General features: G+C 41.6%; 1 protein-coding gene across 2 annotated transcripts in view; it reads left to right on the top strand.

Moving 5' to 3' along the window:
* NKD1 (NKD inhibitor of WNT signaling pathway 1) overlaps positions 1 to 21768 on the top strand; it is a 109835-nt gene that overhangs the window by 49101 nt on the left and 38966 nt on the right. For both annotated transcript variants that reach the window (XM_035543204.2, XM_035543203.2), the window contains exon 4: positions 19877 to 19934. In XM_035543204.2, the coding sequence (XP_035399097.1) occupies positions 19877 to 19934 (58 nt within the window). The remainder of the gene's footprint in view (positions 1 to 19876; positions 19935 to 21768) is intronic.

Below are 21768 nucleotides of genomic sequence, written 5' to 3'. Positions count from 1 at the left end.
GGCTACGTGCAGCACCTTGGTCTGTCCTAGGGCAGGGACTGCCAGGTTTTGAACTGCTGTGCTAAAACTATCACAGCCATTGCGTTTCATAATCTAAGCCAGGTTTCACCCAGGTTTCCTGAAGTCAAAAGCCTGTCACATAGTCACAGACACTCTCTCCTGCTAGGCTTCCCAGTGTTTGAGTCTACATTGTGCCCCTCCCGAGATGGGCCAGAAAGCTGCGTACAGCTCCCTTTGTGTGTTGCAGGCTCCTCTGCACCTTGTTCGCAGAGCTTAGAGTCTGCAGCAAGTGGCTTCTTGGGGACACCATCCTCCAGCTCAAGCTGCTGGAGCTTCTGCCTTGGCTCCGGAGACGCCAGAAGAACTATTCAAATGGGGTTTGCAGTCAAGGTTTGAGCATTATGCTTTCCCATAAACAAGGTGCAACTTCCAGGGCCTTTACTTCCATCAACGTATTTTCCTAGCCTACCTCTGTGTGCTCTCCCACTCCTCAGGTTTGTGCGTATTTTTTGTTGTTGTTGTTTTTAACATCTCTGTATGGATTATTGCCTTTGAGGTATGGCCTTAGGGGCAGTTACCCCTGTCTGTCTCATGTAACACCTCTAAGGGGGATGTCTGTACTATAGACACTGCTGTAAGAGCAGCTCATGAAGCAGCTTTGAAGATCACTTTACAGCATTCGCTCGGGTAGCAGACAGTGCACCTTGGTGGCGGGTGAGGTACTGGGATTAATCTACATCTTTTTGCAATGGTGTAGAGTTGTAGAAGGGCTTCAGTTATAGCCATCATCCACAAAGCTATGTTCTTTGTACCCAGTTTTCTTTTGAATTCTTGATTTATATTTTTTTATTTTTATCAAGGAAGTGATCTATCTCTATGTGTATGTTGGGTGTTGATACCTGACTTTGTCTTTACATGTGCATGATCTGAGGAAAGTTCATTTACATCTTAAAGCAAGTTTTCTCACTGGGGCAGCGTTCTTACTGTTTTCTGAAGTGTCAGCTAGCAACCTGGCTCATTTCTGTCAGGTAAGCAGCGGAATTTGCCCATAATTTCTCAGAAATCCCAGTCCCCATTGGGTATCCATCCCTGCATTGCACCCCATCCCATCATGCTCCCAGCAATTAATTCTTGCTTGGAGAAGGCTGCGGCTATTGGAGCCATGCTGTAAGAAAAATGCAGCGCTGCAAGGGCTGTGAGCAAAGGACTAAATCCTGCAGATGCATGTCTGCGTGTGCTCATTCAGATGAAGCAGCCTCTGCAACTCCAAACCAATGCGTGTCTTCAGGAGTTAGACCCAAGTCATTGAAATCCATGGCAATGGGCATGGCATTAGTCTTTTGGTCAGGTGTTAAATGTTTGCAGGATGTGGCCCTAAATAGATAAGGGGTAAAGACCCGTGGACACATTTTTTCTCTATACCCATCCCGCTTTCTTTCTTGATGTAGTTCTTGCTTCTTTGCCTTGTTTTTGTTTCAGACGACTCCATTCTTGCTGCATATTCAAGTACATACCTTAGCCTGTTTTTTATCATCGCTTTTAAATCTTGCCTGTATTACCATTCAGGTTTTTGTCCCACTTTGAAGTTTATTTTTAATGAGGTATAATTAACATTAGTATTAGTCAGATGCTGTATTTCATGTGTTGTTATTCAGTTACAGGTTCCTTGCCTCTTTTTTTTTTAATTGTTTTTAAGGATTCATTTTAAATGTTTGATCCTGCAAACTGTGGAATTTGCGCATTTAAGCACTCTTGTTGGTTCCAAAAGATCTGTTCGTTTGCGTCAGTTTTGGTGTATTTGCAAATGTTTCCATGGCTGAGTGCCTTTAATTTCTTCTGTGCCTGTTTTCCAGTCTTCTTGTATCACTAGGCCTTGTTTATAATTTCGCCCAAACTCAATGCATTTTTGTATTTATAACAAAACAAACAAACAAAACCAGCAAAAACTTTCCTGAGGTTTGTTGTCACCATGCTGGTTCTGTGTGAAACCACTTTGCTCCTTCAGATGGTTGGTAGCTTCCCACAAGAATGGTAAGGTAACTGTTAAAGCAAATAAGGCAGATTAGCAGCAGTTTGTTTGGGATGAAAGGCAGTTGCACTCTAAAATGAGACCTGCAAGGCATGACATGTGGTCTGGGATGTTAATCTGTAGATGGCTTATGCTATGCAATGGAAATAAGGATTCCTTCCATTAAAATCAATTGCAGCACTTCAGTTTATTTAAATGGGAGAAGTAGTAAATCCACAATGTGTATGTTTTATAATTATGCACATCAGAGTAGAGTGACTCAGACATTCAGACTTCTGGTTTGACTTTTGGAGGGAGGGAGGGAGGGAGGTATTTTGCACAGTAAAACGATTGAAATAGATAATGAGATAAGAAGTGTTTCAGGCAATCTAAGCTCCTTGAGTCCCTGTGGGGAAAATTGACCAGTCTCTGTTCTCCTTTTCCCATAAAACATTGAAGGTTGTGCATTTGCAGTATTGAATTTATATATATGCCCATCTAAATCAAATCTGCATTTAGCCGAAAATGGCAGTGTATCTTTAATTGGAGTGCAGTAACCTTTCAGTAACCCTTCTTGGGATTTATGAATGAATTTCTATCTTCAGGCAATACTTTATTTAGCTGTTGTACACGGTAACAGCCCTGGGCCGGGGCACTGCTAACACTAATGGCTGGGACAGCTGTAGTAAATCTTAATAGCATCAGTGGGAAAGATTGATCAAAGTTTCAGCTCATTTGCAGCCTTGAGCTTTCTTTTTGTGGACCAGGAATTTGTTACTCTCTGCCTTCTCTCTTTTTCATTTGCAATGTTTTTCTTTATGGTCAAAGAGGAACTGTAGCTTCCCAAGAGGTAAAGAAAAAAATGAGGAAACTTCAGTTTTTAGTCACTAGCTTGAGGAGATGACTGTTTGGGTAATGAGGTTCATTAAATATGGTGCAAATAGTGGTGTAAATGCCTTCATCAGTCAAGTGGCCCTTTTAGAAGACTTTGGAGCCAGGATATTTCCTTTCATCATCGGGGCTTTGCAGAGGTGCACTGTTGATTAAGAACACGAATGTCAGGCTGTCAGTGTGCTGAGTTGGGAAAGCGTGTCTGAACAGGCTCCCAGCAGGAACATCACTGAGCTACGCTTAACAGGTGAACTAAGGTGGGAACTGAGAGAAAACCACTGTGAATAGAAGGCAGCTGACTGGGGAAGAATAGAATAGTGGCAAAAATCCTCATTATTATTATTTGTTTCATGATGGATGTCATCTTTTCTCGCTGCACAGTAAGCCTCTTCTGAGGAAAGCACCCTGTAAACCCAAAGTTCACTTTTTACACCTTTTAGTGACTCTGCACTAATCACTCTTGCAGGCAGTGGGATCCACTATGAAAGCCTTTTTGCAGGGTGTTTTTCTCCATTTCACATTCAGCAGGTAGAATTAATGTCCTCACAGACAATTAGTGCAGCGGTTTTCCACTCTCACTATCTGGCTACTCACTAAACTTGCCCATAATGATAAGTCCTGAATAATACAAGGCAGTAGGACTTAAGAGTCTTTCAAGGTCAAGTCTGGTTATTTAAAAGCAAAATCTCTGTTGTGTGACATTTGTGCTCTGTGCTGTGTGTCAAAAAAAAATAATAAAAAAATCCACTAAGCTGTAATTACTTCTTAAAACAAGTGGCATGATTTTTCGTAACACAGGGTCATCAAAACGTAAACCTCAGCACTCAGTCAAAATGGGGTGCCTGTTGTCAGAGCAATTGTTCTTGGCTGCATGATGGTGTACTTAAAGACTGTAGGGCTTATCTACCCATGGCAGGCAGGGCAGAGACTCCCAATCTAATATTCACCTGTGCTGCCATGTTCACGGGTCACTATGTTATTTGGAGGTATTGGCTTAGTCCTAAAAGCATTTCTGTTCCGTGTAATGCAGTTAGAACCAAAATGTGTCCTTGCAATTGAGTTAGAAATATGAGCTATTCCAGACCAGACCACGGTCAAGTGTTGCTTACACTAAAATCCTTTTATGGTATCTTTAATACAGATGTCTTAATCTCTGCTTGCTTTCTTCTGATTTTTTTTTAGTTGCCTTGGCCCCTACATGCACTTCTGGTGTTATCATTTATTAGATTACTAAATAACAAAATCTCAAGTGCAGACAGCAACTTGAACCACTGGGTCATGTACACGGCAAGATAATGGCTGTGTCCCACGGCAAGTGGCAATGGCTCTGTAATCTTCTGTAAGAAACACCAAGAACGTAATGGCTGAAAAATCCTCATTAGATCACCCTCAGCCATCTGTGGGCAGCGAGGTGCTTTGCAGTAGCTTTCTGCACCTTCCCAGTGCATGTCCCTGGTGTCTAAGCAGGCAGAGGCACATTTAGGTGGTGTGGAAGGCCTGGCTGCTCCAGTGCTCGCCGTGGCAGGACATTGTGCTGCGACCACAGCCACAACGTGGCGACAGGGCCATGGCCCTAACAGTTGCAGCAGGACCGGTAAGGCGGGCTGCTCCCAGGGATGAAGGTTTGTGTGTCAGGTTGGTTTTGGAGCACCTCATGGTGTTGGCTTTGTGTGTGTTTAAATGGCACAGCTTCTTCAGATAGTTCCCAACCCTTGTTGTAGTGGCCTTTATTTAAAGGCTTTTCTGCATGTTGCATGTTACTGGTTCTTCTGAGTGCACTTATTTGTAGAAATGGTTTTCCTTCTCATCTGCTTCCCCCTGCCCTTTTTTGTTTGTTTGTTTCATTTGTGACTGAGACTTTTTTTTTCCTTCACAATTTGATTGATCCTTCTTCTTTCAATTCCGCATTGGCTGGCTGCATATGGAACCCCGCTTGGCTTTAGCTGAGACAAAATCGAGTGCACACAATTTCCCTCTGACAGCTTGTACAAGAGCAAACATTTCCGAAGAGCTGAAAGTCTAGAAATTCAATCAGCGGAAAACCTACTGTGTGGAACAGCTTTGCTAGTGCTACAGCTCCCTGCTGGGTAGAAAAGCAATCCAGTTACAATAAATCCTTAAGAGTGGAGTCATTTGGGTAAAAGGAAAAACAAAAGCTGGTTTATACAAACTGATTGAAGTCAGACGTTTTGACTTCCCATTGAAAAGGGAGTCAAGGCCCAGGCTTGCTTGGTAATTTAAAGGGGAGATTGGCTCCTTTCATCTTTCTCTAGGGCAGGGTTCTTAATATTTTGCTTGTGGAAGAAATGCAAAGGGTTTTCAACAAAAGTTAAAATATCTGCTTTGATATCGATATTGATGCTATAGCTATGAACTGACCTGATCGTGAATGCTCCGGAGAGAGGTGAAGGCACAATTCTGGTTCCAGCCACTCTGATTTTGTTCAACTGCAGTTACAGAAATGTGAAACTAGGGTAAAACTGGGATCAAAATCAAGGCTTACATCTCTTGCCAGGATGGCTTGGACAGCGGTGTTTGTACTGTGGTGCTGGTGTGTCCTGAGCTTGTGAACTTGTTGATGCAATCTGGGCTGCCCGACAGACTCTTCTGACTGAAGTTAAGAGTTGTGCCTAGCGAGGGAGATGATACCTGCTCTGTTTGTGTTAATTTGCTTTCATTCTTTAAACACAAGCAATTAAAAAATAGAGGCATTAGAGAACTTTGAGATTAAAATAACAATGGTAACTGAGATGCCAGTAATGACAGAGAATTCATATTTAAAAACCTAAATGAAGTAGCTTAGTGTAAGAAAGTCCCCTTGTCGTTTTCCTTTATTTTAATAATTATTTGCACCACTCCTCTTCGTGCACCTTTCATACTGGAGCACACTGAACGGACCAGCAGGCGTGAATGAGAAAATGAAGGAAACAATCTCCTATGAAGTCAAGTGAGCAAAGTAAACTGACTGGAAATGCTGGGGTCTTCTTTCTTCTTTAATGTCTTTCAGGTGTTTGTGGAAGAGTAGGTAAAACTTTTCCAAGCGAACGTGAATTTTAAGGTGCTGCTGTCCTTTTTCGTAGCTGCATGGGGCCACTCACTTCTGCTGCTCTGCATGTCATCTGCATTCAGCTGGCATCTGTCCTCCCCTCTCCCAAATGGGTCAGGTCCTCATGGAAAACATTAAAGATTATATATATATTGTAGAGGATTTCAGCTGGTCTTTCTATTTAAGTAAGATGTTATAAATGATAGCAAATGGGTACAAAACCTTGCCACAAAAATGGAGTTAAGTTAGCTTAAAAGAAGAGAGTTGGGCAGGATGGTAACCTGGTAAGGCTGTTAAAACTCCAGGCTGTGTCACTTGCTAGTTGCTTCCCAAACTGGAATATTTGGTGTGGTCCTTGATGATGCGACCTTGAGCTTCCCTTTCAGCTTTCTCGCAGTCTTTGTGGGAAGAGAAACGCAGCCGTTGATGCCAAGTGATGCCACTTTTGTTGAATCGGTTTGTGCTAGCTGTGAAGCTGTTTCTGTGCCACTGGCAGTGGTCTCTGCTAGGGTAGATTGCAGAAGAGTAATAGATAAGTCATGGTTGTTAATGGAAATAGTGGAATAAGGGAAAAAAAGAGTGAGGGAGAGAGAGTCCTTCAAGTATTAGCTCCTGTAGTGCTTCAGAAACCTGGGGTTGGCTTTGTCTCTGCAAGATGGTGTTTCAGGCTGAGGAACTGCCTCAGTACTCTCTGAGATTTGTGCATTTGTTTTTCCATCAGTGTGTCTTGAGAGGAAACTTCACTTTTAGTGACATCAATCTTTTTTTCTTTAAGATTCTGCTCTCCTTGTGATATAAAACCAAACACCTCCCCAAACTAGAAAACCTTGAACTAATGAAAAATAGATGTAAAAGCTCTTCTAAGGTCTTTGGATGTCTCTGGGCATCACTCTGCCCAGTTCAGGAGACAAAACATACCAATGGCCCAAGACGTAGAGTACTGCATGCCCAGAATGTGAGAGTCGCTTCAAAATGAGGACCTGCTGCATCATGGCAGACTGAAGTTGTTTTTTTCCCCTTCCTGTAGCACAGTTGCTGTGTGTCAGCAGAAGTCCTCTCTGAGGAGGAAACGCATCTGAAAGATTGCTGTCTAGACTTCTGGAGTTCACAGGGACACAGCTGAAAATGCATTGTTGGTATCTTTGACAGTTAAAAAGAAGAAAAAAGTTGGGTAAAAAGCTGAAGAATGTTAATTGTTTTTGAATTATCTGCTTAAGATTGTAAAGGAATTTTGAGTTTCAGAGAGCAGTTAGTACTGCTGGGCACCTACTGCTGAGATGCACTGGAAAGGTCTTGTGCTCTGGTTGTCTACAGCTGAGGTTTTTTCTTTGATGAATTCCAGAAAAAGGTGGCTTAGGCTGTTGAATGCTGATTTTCAGTATATATCAACAGCAAGGAGAGTCTAGTAATATTATGGAAAAGCTGGATGTGTCATGTTCTCTACAGTTAATGTTTGGGTATAGAAAGCAGAAGCATGGTGTAAAGAGTATTGTTAGGGTGCGGAATTCCAAGTTTTTATTCAAACACTTGGAAAAGACAAAGCATCCACCAGCTTTAGGAGGAGCCTCAGATTGTAGTCCTGTTATTTTTGAATGTAAAGCCTCAGCCGTGGTGCTGCTGCTGTTGTGCTTGGGGTCATGCTGGGGAAACTTCACCTCTTGCAGCCAGTAGCTGCCCTAAGTAAGAGTTAGCAAGTTTTTGCTGTGGTGGTTTTGTTTGTTTGTTTGTCTTTTAAATACCATTTGTTACTTTTTTCTTACTAAAGGACAAATGATTTTCCTGTGACAAAACAGTCAAAGTGGGGCCCAGCTGAAGCTAAAAAGAGGCCACAGGGATTATTCTACATAATGGCTTTTGCAATTCTTTTTTTTTTTTTTTTTCCCCACACTGTTCTGGTGTATGTGAGACAGAAGGAACGTGTAATTAACCCACATTGGACTACGGTATTTGAAAGTTGTAGGAAACATGGGCAAAACATGCAGTCTCCTCAGAAGGCTCTGGTTCAGCCCCGTGCTGCACCGCGGCAGCTCGCAGTCTGCAGCTGGTGAACAGTCCTCCTAATCCGAAAGCATTGGGGCATTTGGGGGAAACTTGGAACCCAGATCTCCTATCTGGGGAATTTATGGAATATTTGAGACTTCTGATTCCATGCTTTTAGTAGTGTTTTCTACTTTTGTGTTGTCCCGTCTCTTCTCCTGACGTTTCCCTCTGGCCCCACTCCAGCACTGTGGGGATCTCCAAGTTCGCAGAATAAATTGGAGTTACCTGAGCAGCTCTGCTGGAGCTTCCTGACAGCCCAAAATGCAGTGGATGAACTCAGGGTTATGATATTTTATTTGCAAAGCTACAAGGCTCGAGGACGCCTTCCTCGTTATTCTCTAGAGGAAATGAGCCATCCCCAAACAATGAGGCAGGAGATAATAAGGGGGCATTTTACCAAGAACCACGTTTATCCCAAACAAATCCGATACAAGATTTTGCTTCTGTTTTTCCTAAGCTGTTTACCAGTGCATTTTGGGGATAATTATTCTGGAGAGAACGTGTGCACTGGGATAGCAGCAGCTGAAGTGGGGAAGCTATTGAGCTGCTACCAGGAAACTTTTTGTGCAGCTGAAAGCAGATGCAAAGTGCGGTGCTTGGAAATGAGCAGCAGTGAAGAACCACTAACGCTGCACGTAGTGCTGTGGTGTTATGGTTCGTATTTGAACGGTTCAGAAGAGAGACCTTGCGTTGCTGCTGCTGCAGAAGTTGAGCTGACTGGCTCCGAGGCTTTCATATGTGGTTTCTCTCTGCCATCTAACCCTCTGAAAAATATAAGTAAACACACCTACTTGTCTAAAACCCTTTTCGTTTTGTTGATTAGATGAGAAATCCCCACTTTTGCAGCTGCCTTTCTTTCCCCTATAAAAATCCACTCCCATTGTTTCCTGTTTTGTGGGGAGCCTCCCATTCACTGGTAGGAACTTACACAGACTTTTGTACATATACTGCAGTGGCAGATTTTTAGGAGCTTGTGTATGAGGGGAAGGAGGAATGTAGCACTGCTGTTGTGTTTTCATTTGTTTTGATTTTACGTCCATCCCAACGGAGAGCAGAGCACCACTGAGAGGTGCTGCCAGGTGTGGCTTCCTACTGCTTTCTAATTCTGTGATCACAGAGCGCTCGATTCTGCAGTCCTTGCACAGACAAGTCTCCTACTGATTTCAATGGGGAATTTGCCTGCATCAGGGATAAAAGAGCGGGCCCCAAGTTGTGTGCAATGATGCAATCTGATCCTCCTGCTGTGGAAATTGATGTAATCGCATTCTCGCCCTGCCCCCTTTCGCAACCCTTCTCTCTACCAACCCTGGTGACTCCTGGGGGGCTTCTCACCAAACGGGAAGGATGCAGCTGTGTGCCGAAGCAGCAGGGGAGGGGAGGAGACTTGCTCAAGAAATTTATGAAGGGTTGCCTCTGAGATGCAACCCTAGAAAATGGCTAAGAGCATGGGCTTGCCCGTGCCAAAAAGTCCCATCACCTGCTTTTGCTAAATGAGCAAACGCTGCTTCTGTGCAGTTGTGACATACGTGACATGTCCTCGTGCGTGTTTTGTGAGGCTGAGCTCACAGTGCTGTGAATTGCATGATCTCATCGCTGCCTGTGCTCATTCAGTGCAGAGGGACAGGGTGAGCTTTTTTTAGGGCTCTCTGTATTGTTGCTGTTGACAGTCTGTTTTCAGCAGTGCCTTTGTGCCCTGGCACAGCACAGGTTGATTGGGAATACCGGACTCGAGAATGCTGCGCTTTGTTGCTGGGCGAACCAGGCGACCTCTCTGCTGCTTCCCTCTGCTTTGCCATTTATGTGGGCTTTGGTTGTAGTTTTTTTCCTTTGGGAATTCTAGGCTCAGCTGAATTTGTTCTGTGTTTTGCGGAAGAAAGAGCTTGTTAAAGAATTCCCTGATGACTTTGAAGTGAACTATTTATTTTCTCTCAAGGGTTATTCAGTGTAGCCATTTGCCCCCTCTTCTCTGTTTTTTCACCCCAGTGTTTCCTGAGCTACAAGCATTCTTGGAATATATTAGTTGTAATGAGTTATGTGGGCATCAAAAGTTTTCTTTGAAACTATATGGCATCAACATCTGTTAGCTCTTAGAGAACAGAGCCGCAGACAAAGGGGCTGGTGGGGGGAGGGAGGAAAAAGATATTAAATTCTGGAGTATGAAGTCTCCGTCTCAAAGACTCAGGGGGAGGGGAAAGGGAAATCTGCTAAACTCCGCAGCTTTGATGTGGTGCTCTGGCCATGGGATTCCTTTTAGGGGAATGTGCGTGGCAGCTGGTCCCGCACGGCCACCGGCCTGCCCAGGGCCCTGCCTGGCTGCCCCAGTGCTCCCAGCCTGCTGCGAAGCCCTCGGTGCTGCAGCACCATTTAACCAATGCAGCATGCTCAGTTTTCAGCTGTTGGGCTGGGGTGTCAAAATTCCTAAAAATAAAGGGAACTCGTAAGTTTAAAAGGAAAAAAAAAAGTTTAGAAGGGAACTTTTTATTTGCTTGTAATCCTCCTGACCCTGTGGGTCAACATGCAACTGTTCATCTAAATCAGGTTTTCAAATGGTGTGTGTCTGTGGTTTTTTATTGCCTGTAATTAAAAAGCACGTGTCTGTTTCTGTGCGCGCAGCATCAATCAGCATTCAGGCATGACCACTGATGCTGCACTGCTTACAGGAATGTGTGGGGATGGGTTCTGCTTTCTCTTTTATCTTTGTCTGCAGAGTCTCTCAGTTGTTTGTCCTATGTGCCAGGGAGTAGAGGAGAAGAGTAAAAGAAACTTCTGTGTCTGTCTTCTGCTCTTTTTGCTCTGTTTTTAGCCATAATGCTGGTGGCATTGTGCTACGCTGTGACTTCCTGGCCCATTAAAACCTTGACCTGTTATAAAATGATTAGTTGACATACCTGGGCTTTGGGGACAAAGAGGTGGTTTAAGAAGGAATGTGAACCATCTGTTTTGCCAGCACCTCCTGTTGACAGATTTATGGATCAACATTAGCATATGTGTCCAGGGTCACACACCTGTGCTTCCTAACAAGGTAATATTATTTAGCAGGGTATGTTTTCATCCTGAGGATTCGGAGCTCTCTGCAAAGGTGGGCATCAAGAATTCCATTTTACAGTTGAAAAATGAAGGCACAGAGAGATTTAAGTGACTTACCCTACACCACACAGTGAGTCTGTGGTGGAGCAGTTATTGAATCCAGGTTTCCTCCAGCTGCATAAATATACGTCATCCATTAGCAGGAAAGGACTTAAAGCCATAAACATAATAGAGGAGCATTGATTATCATTCTAGGGGAGCTTTAAGCCCTTGTGCTGTATGAAAACCTGTGCCATACAGGAAGATACAGGCTATCATCACCAGAAAGTTTCAAAATGCGGTATGTTAAATCTATAATGGTCACTGAAGTCAGTAGAAAGAGTCTCCTTGATTTCAGTGACCACATCTTAAATGAGCAAGTTATTTTGTAGTTGAGCTCTGTAGCCATGTTCTGCGTGCTTGTTTCTCCACATATGCCTGGGTAAAATCACCTCGGTGCACTTAAGTCTGTTTGTTAAAGAGTTTCTTGGTAACCAAATCTATCATGAAAGGGAATTGAACAGAAAATCAGATTTATTACATAGCTACGCCCATCTGTCTGCCGTGGTGAAGAAGCCCAAAATAAGCAATTTGGAGGAGTTACTGTGCTTCCCAGGCTGGAAGTTAGATGAAGATTTGTCTTTTCTCATTCACGTCCTTAGACTTGTTCATCAGTATAACCTATATTGAAGAAGAGATCCTGGGGGAAATGGGACAATTGATTTTGCAATCAGGAAATAGGTTAGAGGATAGCTAGAAGAACAAAGTAAAGTGGGTTCATTTTTCCTTCTGAAGTAGCTTCAATGTGAATTTAAATATTGCAGAAAGTAGTCATTTCTTGTTTCAGTCTCGTTCATCTCAAAGAAAAAGATTTTTTTTAGCTAGAGATGGTTGGACCCTTCATCTGGAAAGTAACTGCTGAATCCATAGGTCTATTCGTACAGTTGCTTTCAATTATACAACCTGTTATTTGACAGAAGTCCTTGAAAAACTGTCTCTTGCCCTAGCACCTTGAAAAGTAGCCATAATAGTTCTAGAATTCCTATAATCATGTTAATGGAAGAAGTCACTTTGCAACAGCTAGCAGGAGTCTCTAAAAAGCCATGAAATCCAAGGTTAAAACATCATAGGAACAGTAATCTTCTGTCCTGAAACTGGAATAACCTAAACCAAACTGCCCCCTCAGTGGATCTTCTTGCTAACTACAGGGTTTAATGCACACTGAATAATTTTATCTGTTGGCACTATTTTTTTGCCAGCTACAAGTAATATTAAATCCACATTATTTTAAGATGTTGTTGTTTTTTATTTCTCCTGTGGATTTTTTTTTCCATCTAGTATTCAGGATATATACTCACTAGCACGTCTTCGACAGAGCACAGGAATCTTACAATTCACGTTAAATGGGCTGGTTGGTAGCTTTTGTTGAATACACATCACAGTGGCTGGCCGCTAAAAGAGGATGCCCACTTGCCACTGTGGCAGAGACGAAAAAACTACCTGCAAAGAGCATGTTTCAGCATTGCTGCTATCTGATTTTCATAGGCTAGAAAGCAAATGTGTCAGAAGAATGAAGAAAGGGCATGTGTTTTGTCCTGATGGAAAGCTGGTCCAGGCATTGGATTGGGACAAAAGAGATTCCCCCTGCATGTTGCAAACAGCCTGGAGCAAAAAGCACCACGTTTATATTTACTTTCTTCATCAGGCATCCTTCATGAAGGCTCTTGCATAAGTGTCCTGCTGCTCCGTCCTTTCGCTTCCTCATCAGCCTCATATTCCTCCTACAGATGGGGTATCCTTAAAAGTGTATGGTAACTACTGCTCGTACCCATCTGAGGGTCTGTAACACGATATAAAGATATTGGAGATATTTTTTTGCCTCGTAAGTTTCTAATAGTCCATGTTCCTTTGTGACTGGAGATTAGAGGTTCTTTTGGTCATCCTGTTTTTATCTTCACAGTATTTTGCTAGTAACTGGAACTGCCCTACAGTCACCTTCTGTGAGGTGAGACTGGGGGGGCTCCAATTCTGGCAAATTGGTGGGTTTAGATGCTGTGATTTCAAACACTATTACTGTATTATTATGGTTGGGAGTTGCTGCTTTACTGCTGTAGTTTTTTGACTGGTGTCTTAGTGTGAGCTTTGTGCTAAGGTACCAAAAGGTGAATTTCAGTAGCTGATGTGCTGTACCCGTTGCATTCTGCCATCTCTGCTAGGAAGACAGTAACTTGAGACATAGAGGCCATATTGGCAGATAAGGCACTAAAATCCCAAACCACAGCAGCTTAACACGCTCAAGATCATCTATCAGAGATCTTAGAGGAGAAAACAGTTTTTCTAACAACTCTACCTGCTGTGATTGTATTATAAAGAAATTTTATCCGAGAGAAGTCTCAGTGCTTGGTGGAGGAAGAAAAATCCAGCTGTAATGGATCACAGAGCACCAGGTTCTTATTTCAGAGAAAGAAAGCGTTGCAAAAGTTGAGCTTGCTGCTTCTGCTTAAAAACCTGCATTATTGCAGTTGCTATGTGTATTTTAATGTTGGTCTAGGTTAAAGTCACCTTGACTCTCCAAGTGTGAGCTGCTTTACATTTTCTTTACAGGAATTTGAATCCTAGTGAATTGTCCTTACTATTAAATTGTCTGGGATGGCAAACAGGAAAAAAAAAAATAGGAAAGAAAGCAGTTCACAGTTGCAAAGGTAAAGCAAAGGTAAAATTGGTCTTAAGTGCAAAGGTAAAATATGTCTTAAGTTCAACATTGGACTTAAACCAAGGCATAAATGTGTATTGCTCTATTGTGTTTTCTATATGGTATGTGCTTTAATTCTTCATTGCATTTGCCTGGTTTTGATTTTCATTATAATGAGGCTTGGAATACGTGTTTTACCTGTGTAAGACCCTATGTATATAGGTTACTTTATGAACAGGGAAGGAATCTCTCGTCTTACACAGCTTCCAACTCTAATACAGAAGCATATGGTATATTTGAAAAGGCTTAAGAGGGGGATCTTTAAACATTTTTGGAAGAGGATGGTAATATGAAGGCTTCAAATGGAAAGAGAGCCAAATGCATACATAAAATGTATTCCTAAAACACTTTGTGTTTTGCCTGTGACTAGAGTTATTGCAGATGTTTATGTGTACAAACTTCCATTTTATGCATATTTGACTGCATGAGTTTCTGTGTGTGACAGCTGCTTACCTAGGGACATGTCATCTCCAAGTATGTCTGACTACAAGTGGTTTAAAATTTATTACTTTAGAATTTTAGAGTTTTAAGGCTAAGTATGAAACTATACTTGGAACAAATGATGTTCACCTTGGATATCCGAATATCTGGTTTTTACTGATATTACTCTAAACTATATATATATATATATATTTTATTATTTTTTTTTAAGGTGTGAATAGGTTTTTAGTAGTGAATACTAGGCTTGAGCTGACCATGGTTACATATGGTTATGTTTCTGGTCCATGGGAAATTTCACATACCCACAGGGGGGGAACTAGGTTCCTCCCATCCCTTGTTTTTCTAAAAATCTCTTACCTCTTTCTCTTCATCTGGAAAAGATGGAACAAACAAACACAAACCACAACACTTTTCTTGGGTTTGGGTGGGTTTCCCAAAGCGTCCTTGAGAGAGTGAGTTTTCCAAATACGCTAAGGATTTGCTATATGAGAATCAGACTTCATTTTGGAAACCTGTCATTTCCCAAAGGTGAGACCGAAGTGCTCAGAATTGCCACTTTACAGCTGACAGAGCCTTCAGTTGTTTGGGTGAAAGACCGAAGGGCATCCTCATTCTCTTGAACCTCTATTACTTGGGATTGTTTTTAGACTACATCAAGAATGGAAGTTCGTGTATAGGTTACATGGCATTCTCACTGGCAGCTGCTTTAAAACCACTGTCAAATCTACTCCCGCAAGAGTTACCACGTCTTATCCCTTGCAGTCCTGTTGTGAAACATGTTTCTTCAACTTTGCTCTCTCAAAAAGTACTGGAACTTTATTGCATCAATATCAGAATAAAGAGAGAACAAAATACGTTTCCTTCAGAATGGCAAAAGTTGAGAGGAAAGTTTTCTTGGTTGACAATTTATCATTTTACATGTGTTTTACTTGGGAAAAGTGGTGAATATGATACTTCGATAAGAATTTCACTAAAGCAGAAAATGTGTGTGTTCCTTGCCAAAAATGTTGAAAATTTAGTATCTTAGGGCTAAATCAAAGGATTTTAATGAGATGTTTGAAGAAGGAGAGGTAAAGTGACTTGTTTCTACTGGAGAAAAACACCTCCTTTTTGAAAAATGTTGATTAACACAGTATTGGCTGTGCTGTAATATAGGGAGTAGGGCTTCCAAATTTAAAAATGTGCTTGCTGTGATGATAACCTACCTAAATCAAAGGTTACCCTTAAATACATCTAATAAATCTATGGATGAAGCTGTCTCTACTTACAGTAAGAGCAAAACTGTGTTAAGCATCACATTAAACCAAATATGTCTGCTAAAACTCACGTTATTTTCACTCTGTGGCTTGGGCCTTTATGTGGTGGGTGTCGTGGAGAGTGGCATGAAAAGGCAGAGCCAGGATGGACAGAAATTGTCACGGTGGTGACAAAGAGTAAAGAAACCAGTGGGCGTGGGGGCTGGGAGATGTGAACACAAATACAACTGTGCAGAGCCTGGAAGGTGAAGACAAGGAGCTTGACCTCAATGTGGAAGCAGAAGGGCAGCAAGGCAGTGAAGGACTATAGTGAGTGATACCGGCACATCGCTGGAACGACGAGTGAGGGTTTGGGTGGCAGCCGTTTCAGACAGCTGCTGAAAAGCAAGTCAATAGCTGGAAGCCCCAGAGTGAGTCCTGGCCTCAAGTCCCAGAGACTTGTATCAATAAGAAAACTGCACAGGGCAGTCAGGGCTGAGGATTGGGGTTAAAAAAATAAAATTCCCGGTGAGTTAGAATTCATTGGAGTCTGATTGCACAGCAAAGGTGGGACGTGAGTGACAAGTGCCTGACTTTTAACCAGCTGAATAGAAGCCCTGGGGTGTGGGAGCTTTTCAACATTGTTTTTCTTCCTTGTGTACGTGTATGCTCAGCAGCATTTCTGAGGAAGTTGGGCTAATTAACTCTTCTCCCCACCCTCTATGGTCCGAGCCGCGTACAGCAGCACCTATCCGAATGGGGCATGTGGGACACCAGGTCAGCTCCACGCAGGCTGGGCAGCCAGCTGTTCATAGTTTTGAAGCAGATGTTTGAGCCTGAATTTTAGACGTTTGGCATGATTTGTGTTAGTGGCTAACACAGGCCAACTTATTTGTCTGGGAAACTCCTGGTGAGGTACAGACACCTACTCTCGATGGGTTCCAGTTTAGAAGCCTACAGAAGTGGCATGCTGGAATAATCCTTCTACATAAATGTTTCTTCTCTTTCTTCTTTCAAGTGCTTGCTGACCTCACTTATATAGTATTTCACAGGGTACATCTGGTTTTGGTTGTTTCATGACTCAGTGTTCCAGTTTGAAAATGCAGTGTTGTGATTTAAAACATCGTGTCAGGACAGTGATGTACAACTACCTATGACCTAAATGTTGTTGTTTTGCTCTCCCCGGCACCACTCCTGCCACGGGACAGGCTCCTGCAGCTGTGCAGCGTGCGGGGAGGCCCTTGCTGCGGAGCCACCACCAATGTTTTTGTCCCCTCGAGCCTGTGTTTCCTTTGTGCTCAGACATTTCTCCCTAGGGTCAGCTACTCCTACCTGGCTGTAGCCCTCTCTTCCCACTAGAATTTCTTGAGCTTCAGGTTATGCTTTATGGACTTGTCCTGTGCTCTTGCTCCACTCTGTTTTCTGAGTTGGACTAGCTGGGGGTAGGTGCGCTATTTTGTTCGCATTAAGGCAGTTTTTACAGGTGACTGGGAGAATACTCCTCCTGCAGTACCAGCTGCAATCAAAATTATTTTCTCTGATACTGGCTTAGCTTCTGTACTTTATTGTTGAGCATGAGCTTGCATAAAGTACCCTGAACCCTTTTCTCAAGGAGGTGCATTTTGGTAGTTATCCAGGTTGTGATGTGTCTTAGAAACTCTCTTGGGTTACTTCCCCTCCCCCCTCCCCCCCCCCCCCATAAAAGAAGAGTGATTGATAATATGATCAATGATACAGTTTCTCTCTCTTTTTTTTCCTTCCTGTAAAATCTTAAGTGTTGCTCACCCCTTTCTCAGATACACATCTGTCTCTCAAAGACAGCACGTCACAGTCTTACTCTCACTGAACACATTTGAATGGGAGCTGAGGAATTCTGCTTAAATATGTCACCAAAATGTTCAAATGATACCCTCATCAGTGTCAGGATGGGTTGTCAATTTGTGCCATTTAACAGTAATATTACGGTACAACATCATAAAAACACTTTCTAGAACGTGGTGATTTATAATAATATGGTTTAAGGGGAAAATACTTATTAGAAATTTCCTTGCATTAAGTTACTACTTCAACTTAAATAACTAGGAGCTAGAAAAGGAGTGAAACTAGACTAGAATATAAAATATATTTACTTAAAAACCATGTAATGATTAACAATGAGAAACTAAAGAAGCTGGTTTATAGAATATCAATGCTTTGCTCTGCTGGTCTATGTTTCTCTCCTTTCCATCGAGTTACATGATGGTGCATTTTACATCAAGAAATGTATGCTAAATTTTAAGTGACATCTTTTGAAAAATCATAAAAAATATAATGACTTGTGGTTTTGGAGAGGCCGAGATTAATGACTATTCCAAGGGGCAACATTTGCTACCTGGACACACTGCTTGCTTTCTTAAAATATTAAGAGATGAAGGCTACCAACTAGATAGTATTCTCCTCACAGGAACATCACAATTAAGCTCATACCTACTCATTGCATAGTCACTGGTCAGAAAATCAGAAATGCTTTTCCAAGAGGGCAGAAAGGGGAAGGAGCAAGAATTCTGATTTCAGTAAAAAGCAGCTATTAAATACTTGGCATTGTGGGACAGAGCTGAAGGGCTGTATATGCCAGGTAGTCACTTCTAGGTACCTCATTATCTGTGAGAGCAGCCAGGTGTGCTCTCAGCTTCCTGGAAAATGATGACATGGGGGAATTTTATCAAATGAAAGTATACCAACTTTTGCAAGGCCCTGGAAAGGCCATCTTCCTGCAGAAATATGATAAGTTACGCCAACAATTCATGGCTTCCTTTTGTTCACTATGTCCGTTTCTTCCGTATATTAAAGTCAGTGTTTGATATTAATCAGCACTTGTTCAAAAGGGGGCTTTTCTGCTGGAACAAGAACTCAAAGAAACAAAGTTTTTGTGATTTGTAAAGCTAAATCCAGACTGACAGCTTCTATAGCAGCATTGTGCTGTACAAAATCCCAGCATTTTGGATCAGGTTGACAGCATTTCTCAGTGCTTTTTGGCCCAAGAGTTCCAACTTTATATCAAGGTATCTGCTCATGAAGAGAACAATGTTCTCAGGGTCTCTGGGCTAGCTAACCAGTAGTATTTGTGGAATCTGATTTTTAAAATGCCGCTGCAGAAATTGATACTGAAGAATTCCTGAGATATGCTTTTGTGGCTTAGTTACTTTCTGATAACTAATCTCAAAGAATAACATTTAGGCATGTGGAAGTTAGAAAAGAACCTCTGTCAGCTTCTTCAGGAAAAAGAGATGAACTGTATTCATCATGATAAAACTGCTTAAAAATAAAGCAAATGAGTACAACCAGATATTCATTTTCACAGGTTTTTCTCTTATTTTTACCTCAAGCAAAAAGCTTCCTACTGTCTACTCGCAGCCCCAGGTTAATGCTGAGAATGCTGGCTTTGTATTCATGATATATTTTTGTAGGTGAAGTTAAAATGGCTATGAATGTAGCGCTTCAACTTCTTAGGACCATATCCTTTTTTATTACCATAAATATTTATCAGTGTCAGTGTGTGTCTGTGGAAATCTAAGGAGCGTGACTATAATGTAAGATCAGTGATGTTACGGTAATGCTTGGAGTGTTCGGAATTAATGGAAGAAGGCAAAATGCGAGGTTAGCTGTGATTGCTTATGGCTTAGCTGGGGCAGAGGAATGGAGCTGGAAAGATCTGTTGCTAATAGGAGACTGAAAATGCTCTTCAGGCTCTTTATAAGTGGGATTAGCTCCAAATCGTACTGATGCCCTTTATTACTACTTCAGCACCATTAGAGAACTTTTTTGGGGGGCTGAGATAAGATCATCTGCATATCTATGGCCTCTGCTTCTGTGTTGCTCCAGACATACTGGGGCTGACAAAATTTCATTAATTTCAGGACTGAAGGATCAGGCAGCTCTTCAGAGTCTGGTATCTGCTTTTCTTGGGTGACCTCTGGCATATGAAAGTTTTCTGTTTGTTGGTGGAACCAAGTGATAACATTCCTCTGTGGGTAGTGAAGGGCTTATTTCTCCTTTATCGTTTCCGTTCACAGTTTTTTTATCTAGCTTGATTGACAGAATGTTGAAATGCTAAATATTATAATCTATTTTGTAAAAAGGATTTGAATATGAACACTTTTTTCTATTGCCCAGTACAATCTGTTAATCTCCATTAAATTTTTGTTCTAAAGTATGTCCAGAGCATTCTAAAATAGCGTCAGATGCATTAACTACCACTAATAAAGTGATTAACTTCTTTCCTGGAAAACAGCTTTTGTGCTCCTGTTAATGTTTTTATTTAATCCTGATGATATATATATATATATATCTTCTTAACGTCTTAATACTTCGTATATAGTATATTTGTCATTAACTTTTATTCTCTCTCTTTCTAACAGGATTTATCTGGGGAAGGCTACAGAGACACTATTGGTGATGAGCACTTTCATCTAGAAGGTATTTAAGGAACAAAAATTCTTGGTTAATGTTAAGGGATATTGGAATAAGTCAGTGAGCAAATCAATGTAGGAATGTGTACATGACAGTGCAGCTCTTGATATACCGATGTATGCCTGGCAGAACTGATAAAATGGGATTAGGGTATTATTTCTGTATCTCCTATGACCGTGCTCCTAGAATCAAAAAGTCATCGCGTTGTATCACAGAACCCAAATATATTCATTAAGAGGCTCAAACCTTTTGTCCAGCTACTTCCATTGGCAGTGGAAGCAGTGGTAAATAGTGCTGTCTCCAGTAGAAGCAGTAAATATAATCACTGAAAATGTTAGCACTGGGTTTTGCACTATGTCACACACCCTTCTGTGATACACAAGCCAGACTTGGAAAGTCCTGCATTAATTTCTAAAAGATGGGAGACTTCTACACAATATCTTTCGCTTGAATATGAATGGAATCATCATTGCTTCATGTAATTTTTTCTTTCCAAGGTTCATCTAATCTCTTCCTCTGTGCTAAGGCCTCTCTTGCAATGGAGATGGGATCACTGTTGTGGGCAGGGCCTTCTGGGACCTTCAATAAGGACCCCATATTATGCGTGCCAGAAGACATAGCCAAGGCCCCTTGAGCTTCAGCTGCGCAAGTGGGGATTGATGAATGGATAAAACTAATTTGGGTACATTGTCGGTCATTCTTTTCAACAAATAAGGAAATGAGTCTTCAGAAACTCTTTGGGAAACTCTCTAGCATAACAAGTAGTTGTACAGGCTGCGTGCTAGATTTATGTTACAGGCTAGTGGAAACAATATGCTTAACTCATTTAGAGCAACAAACCATGTCAAGCGTTACTTGGAAAGTGCTGTCTTTTTTATAATCCAGTTGTTTGTTCCTGGTGGTAGAGCCTAAAAGATGACAAGGGTTGTAACAAAATTCACACCAACTTTATATTGGTTTTCTTTTTAAATTTTTTAGACCATAAATGCTTCAAGTAGAAGGGGACAGAGGTAGTGCTTGGAGAGGTCAGGAAGACTCTGTGTGCATATTTTTTAGCAGCAGCAGATTGTTCAGTGCTTGAGGGAAGAGTTTGCTGTACTGAGTATGCTTACAAAGTTTGAGTGTTGGGTAGGGTTCTCTCCTTTTGTGTATTGGCAAAATCCAATTGTGAATTTAAGTTCAAATCGTGGCAGTGATGTAGCTTTTTTCATTGATAACCTTGTACTCATTTGTTGCTTATATATGAGTGCATTGTGTCGGTGGGAACGTGGTTACCACAAATGCTTTTCTAATGCCTAAAAATGTGATGTCTGTAACTCTGACTTTATTTTTGTTATTTTACTGTTTTTCTTATATACTAACTAAGCTAATAACACCTTCTCCATCTTTACTTCTTTGAGAAGTCAGCCTGCGTCATTAGTTGCTTCTTGCTTTCTTCTAGTAACTGTAAATGGGTATTTCTTGGAACATCTTTATCCATAATATAATGGATTCTGCTATCAAATTCCATTCAAGGACTGCCAATTGATTTGTAGCACAGAAATCTCAAACAATTGTTCTACCACTGCTGAATCTGTTATCAGTGATCAAAAAAGGCTGCAGAATAGCAGCACTTTTGATGTAATAGTGGTGTAATCTCATTCTCTGGGACCTGCTGAGACTGAGCTGAAAAAGCCCAAAGAGCTGCTGGAAGAAAACTCATTTTAAGCATGAGCCATTGCAAAAATGACTTTTCACATTGAACAGAAAAATGGGTTTCAGTGAAGTGAGTGAATTGTGCCTGCATCACCTGCATTGCAGCCACAGTACTTAGCATCAGTAAGTGTTTGTATGCATGTGC

The sequence above is a fragment of the Cygnus atratus genome, chromosome 12 (assembly GCF_013377495.2).
Source record: "Cygnus atratus isolate AKBS03 ecotype Queensland, Australia chromosome 12, CAtr_DNAZoo_HiC_assembly, whole genome shotgun sequence".
Classification (NCBI taxonomy): Eukaryota; Metazoa; Chordata; class Aves; order Anseriformes; family Anatidae; genus Cygnus; species Cygnus atratus.
The sequence above is the reverse complement of the archived record's forward strand: the minus strand, read 5'-3'. Positions and strand labels throughout refer to the sequence as shown.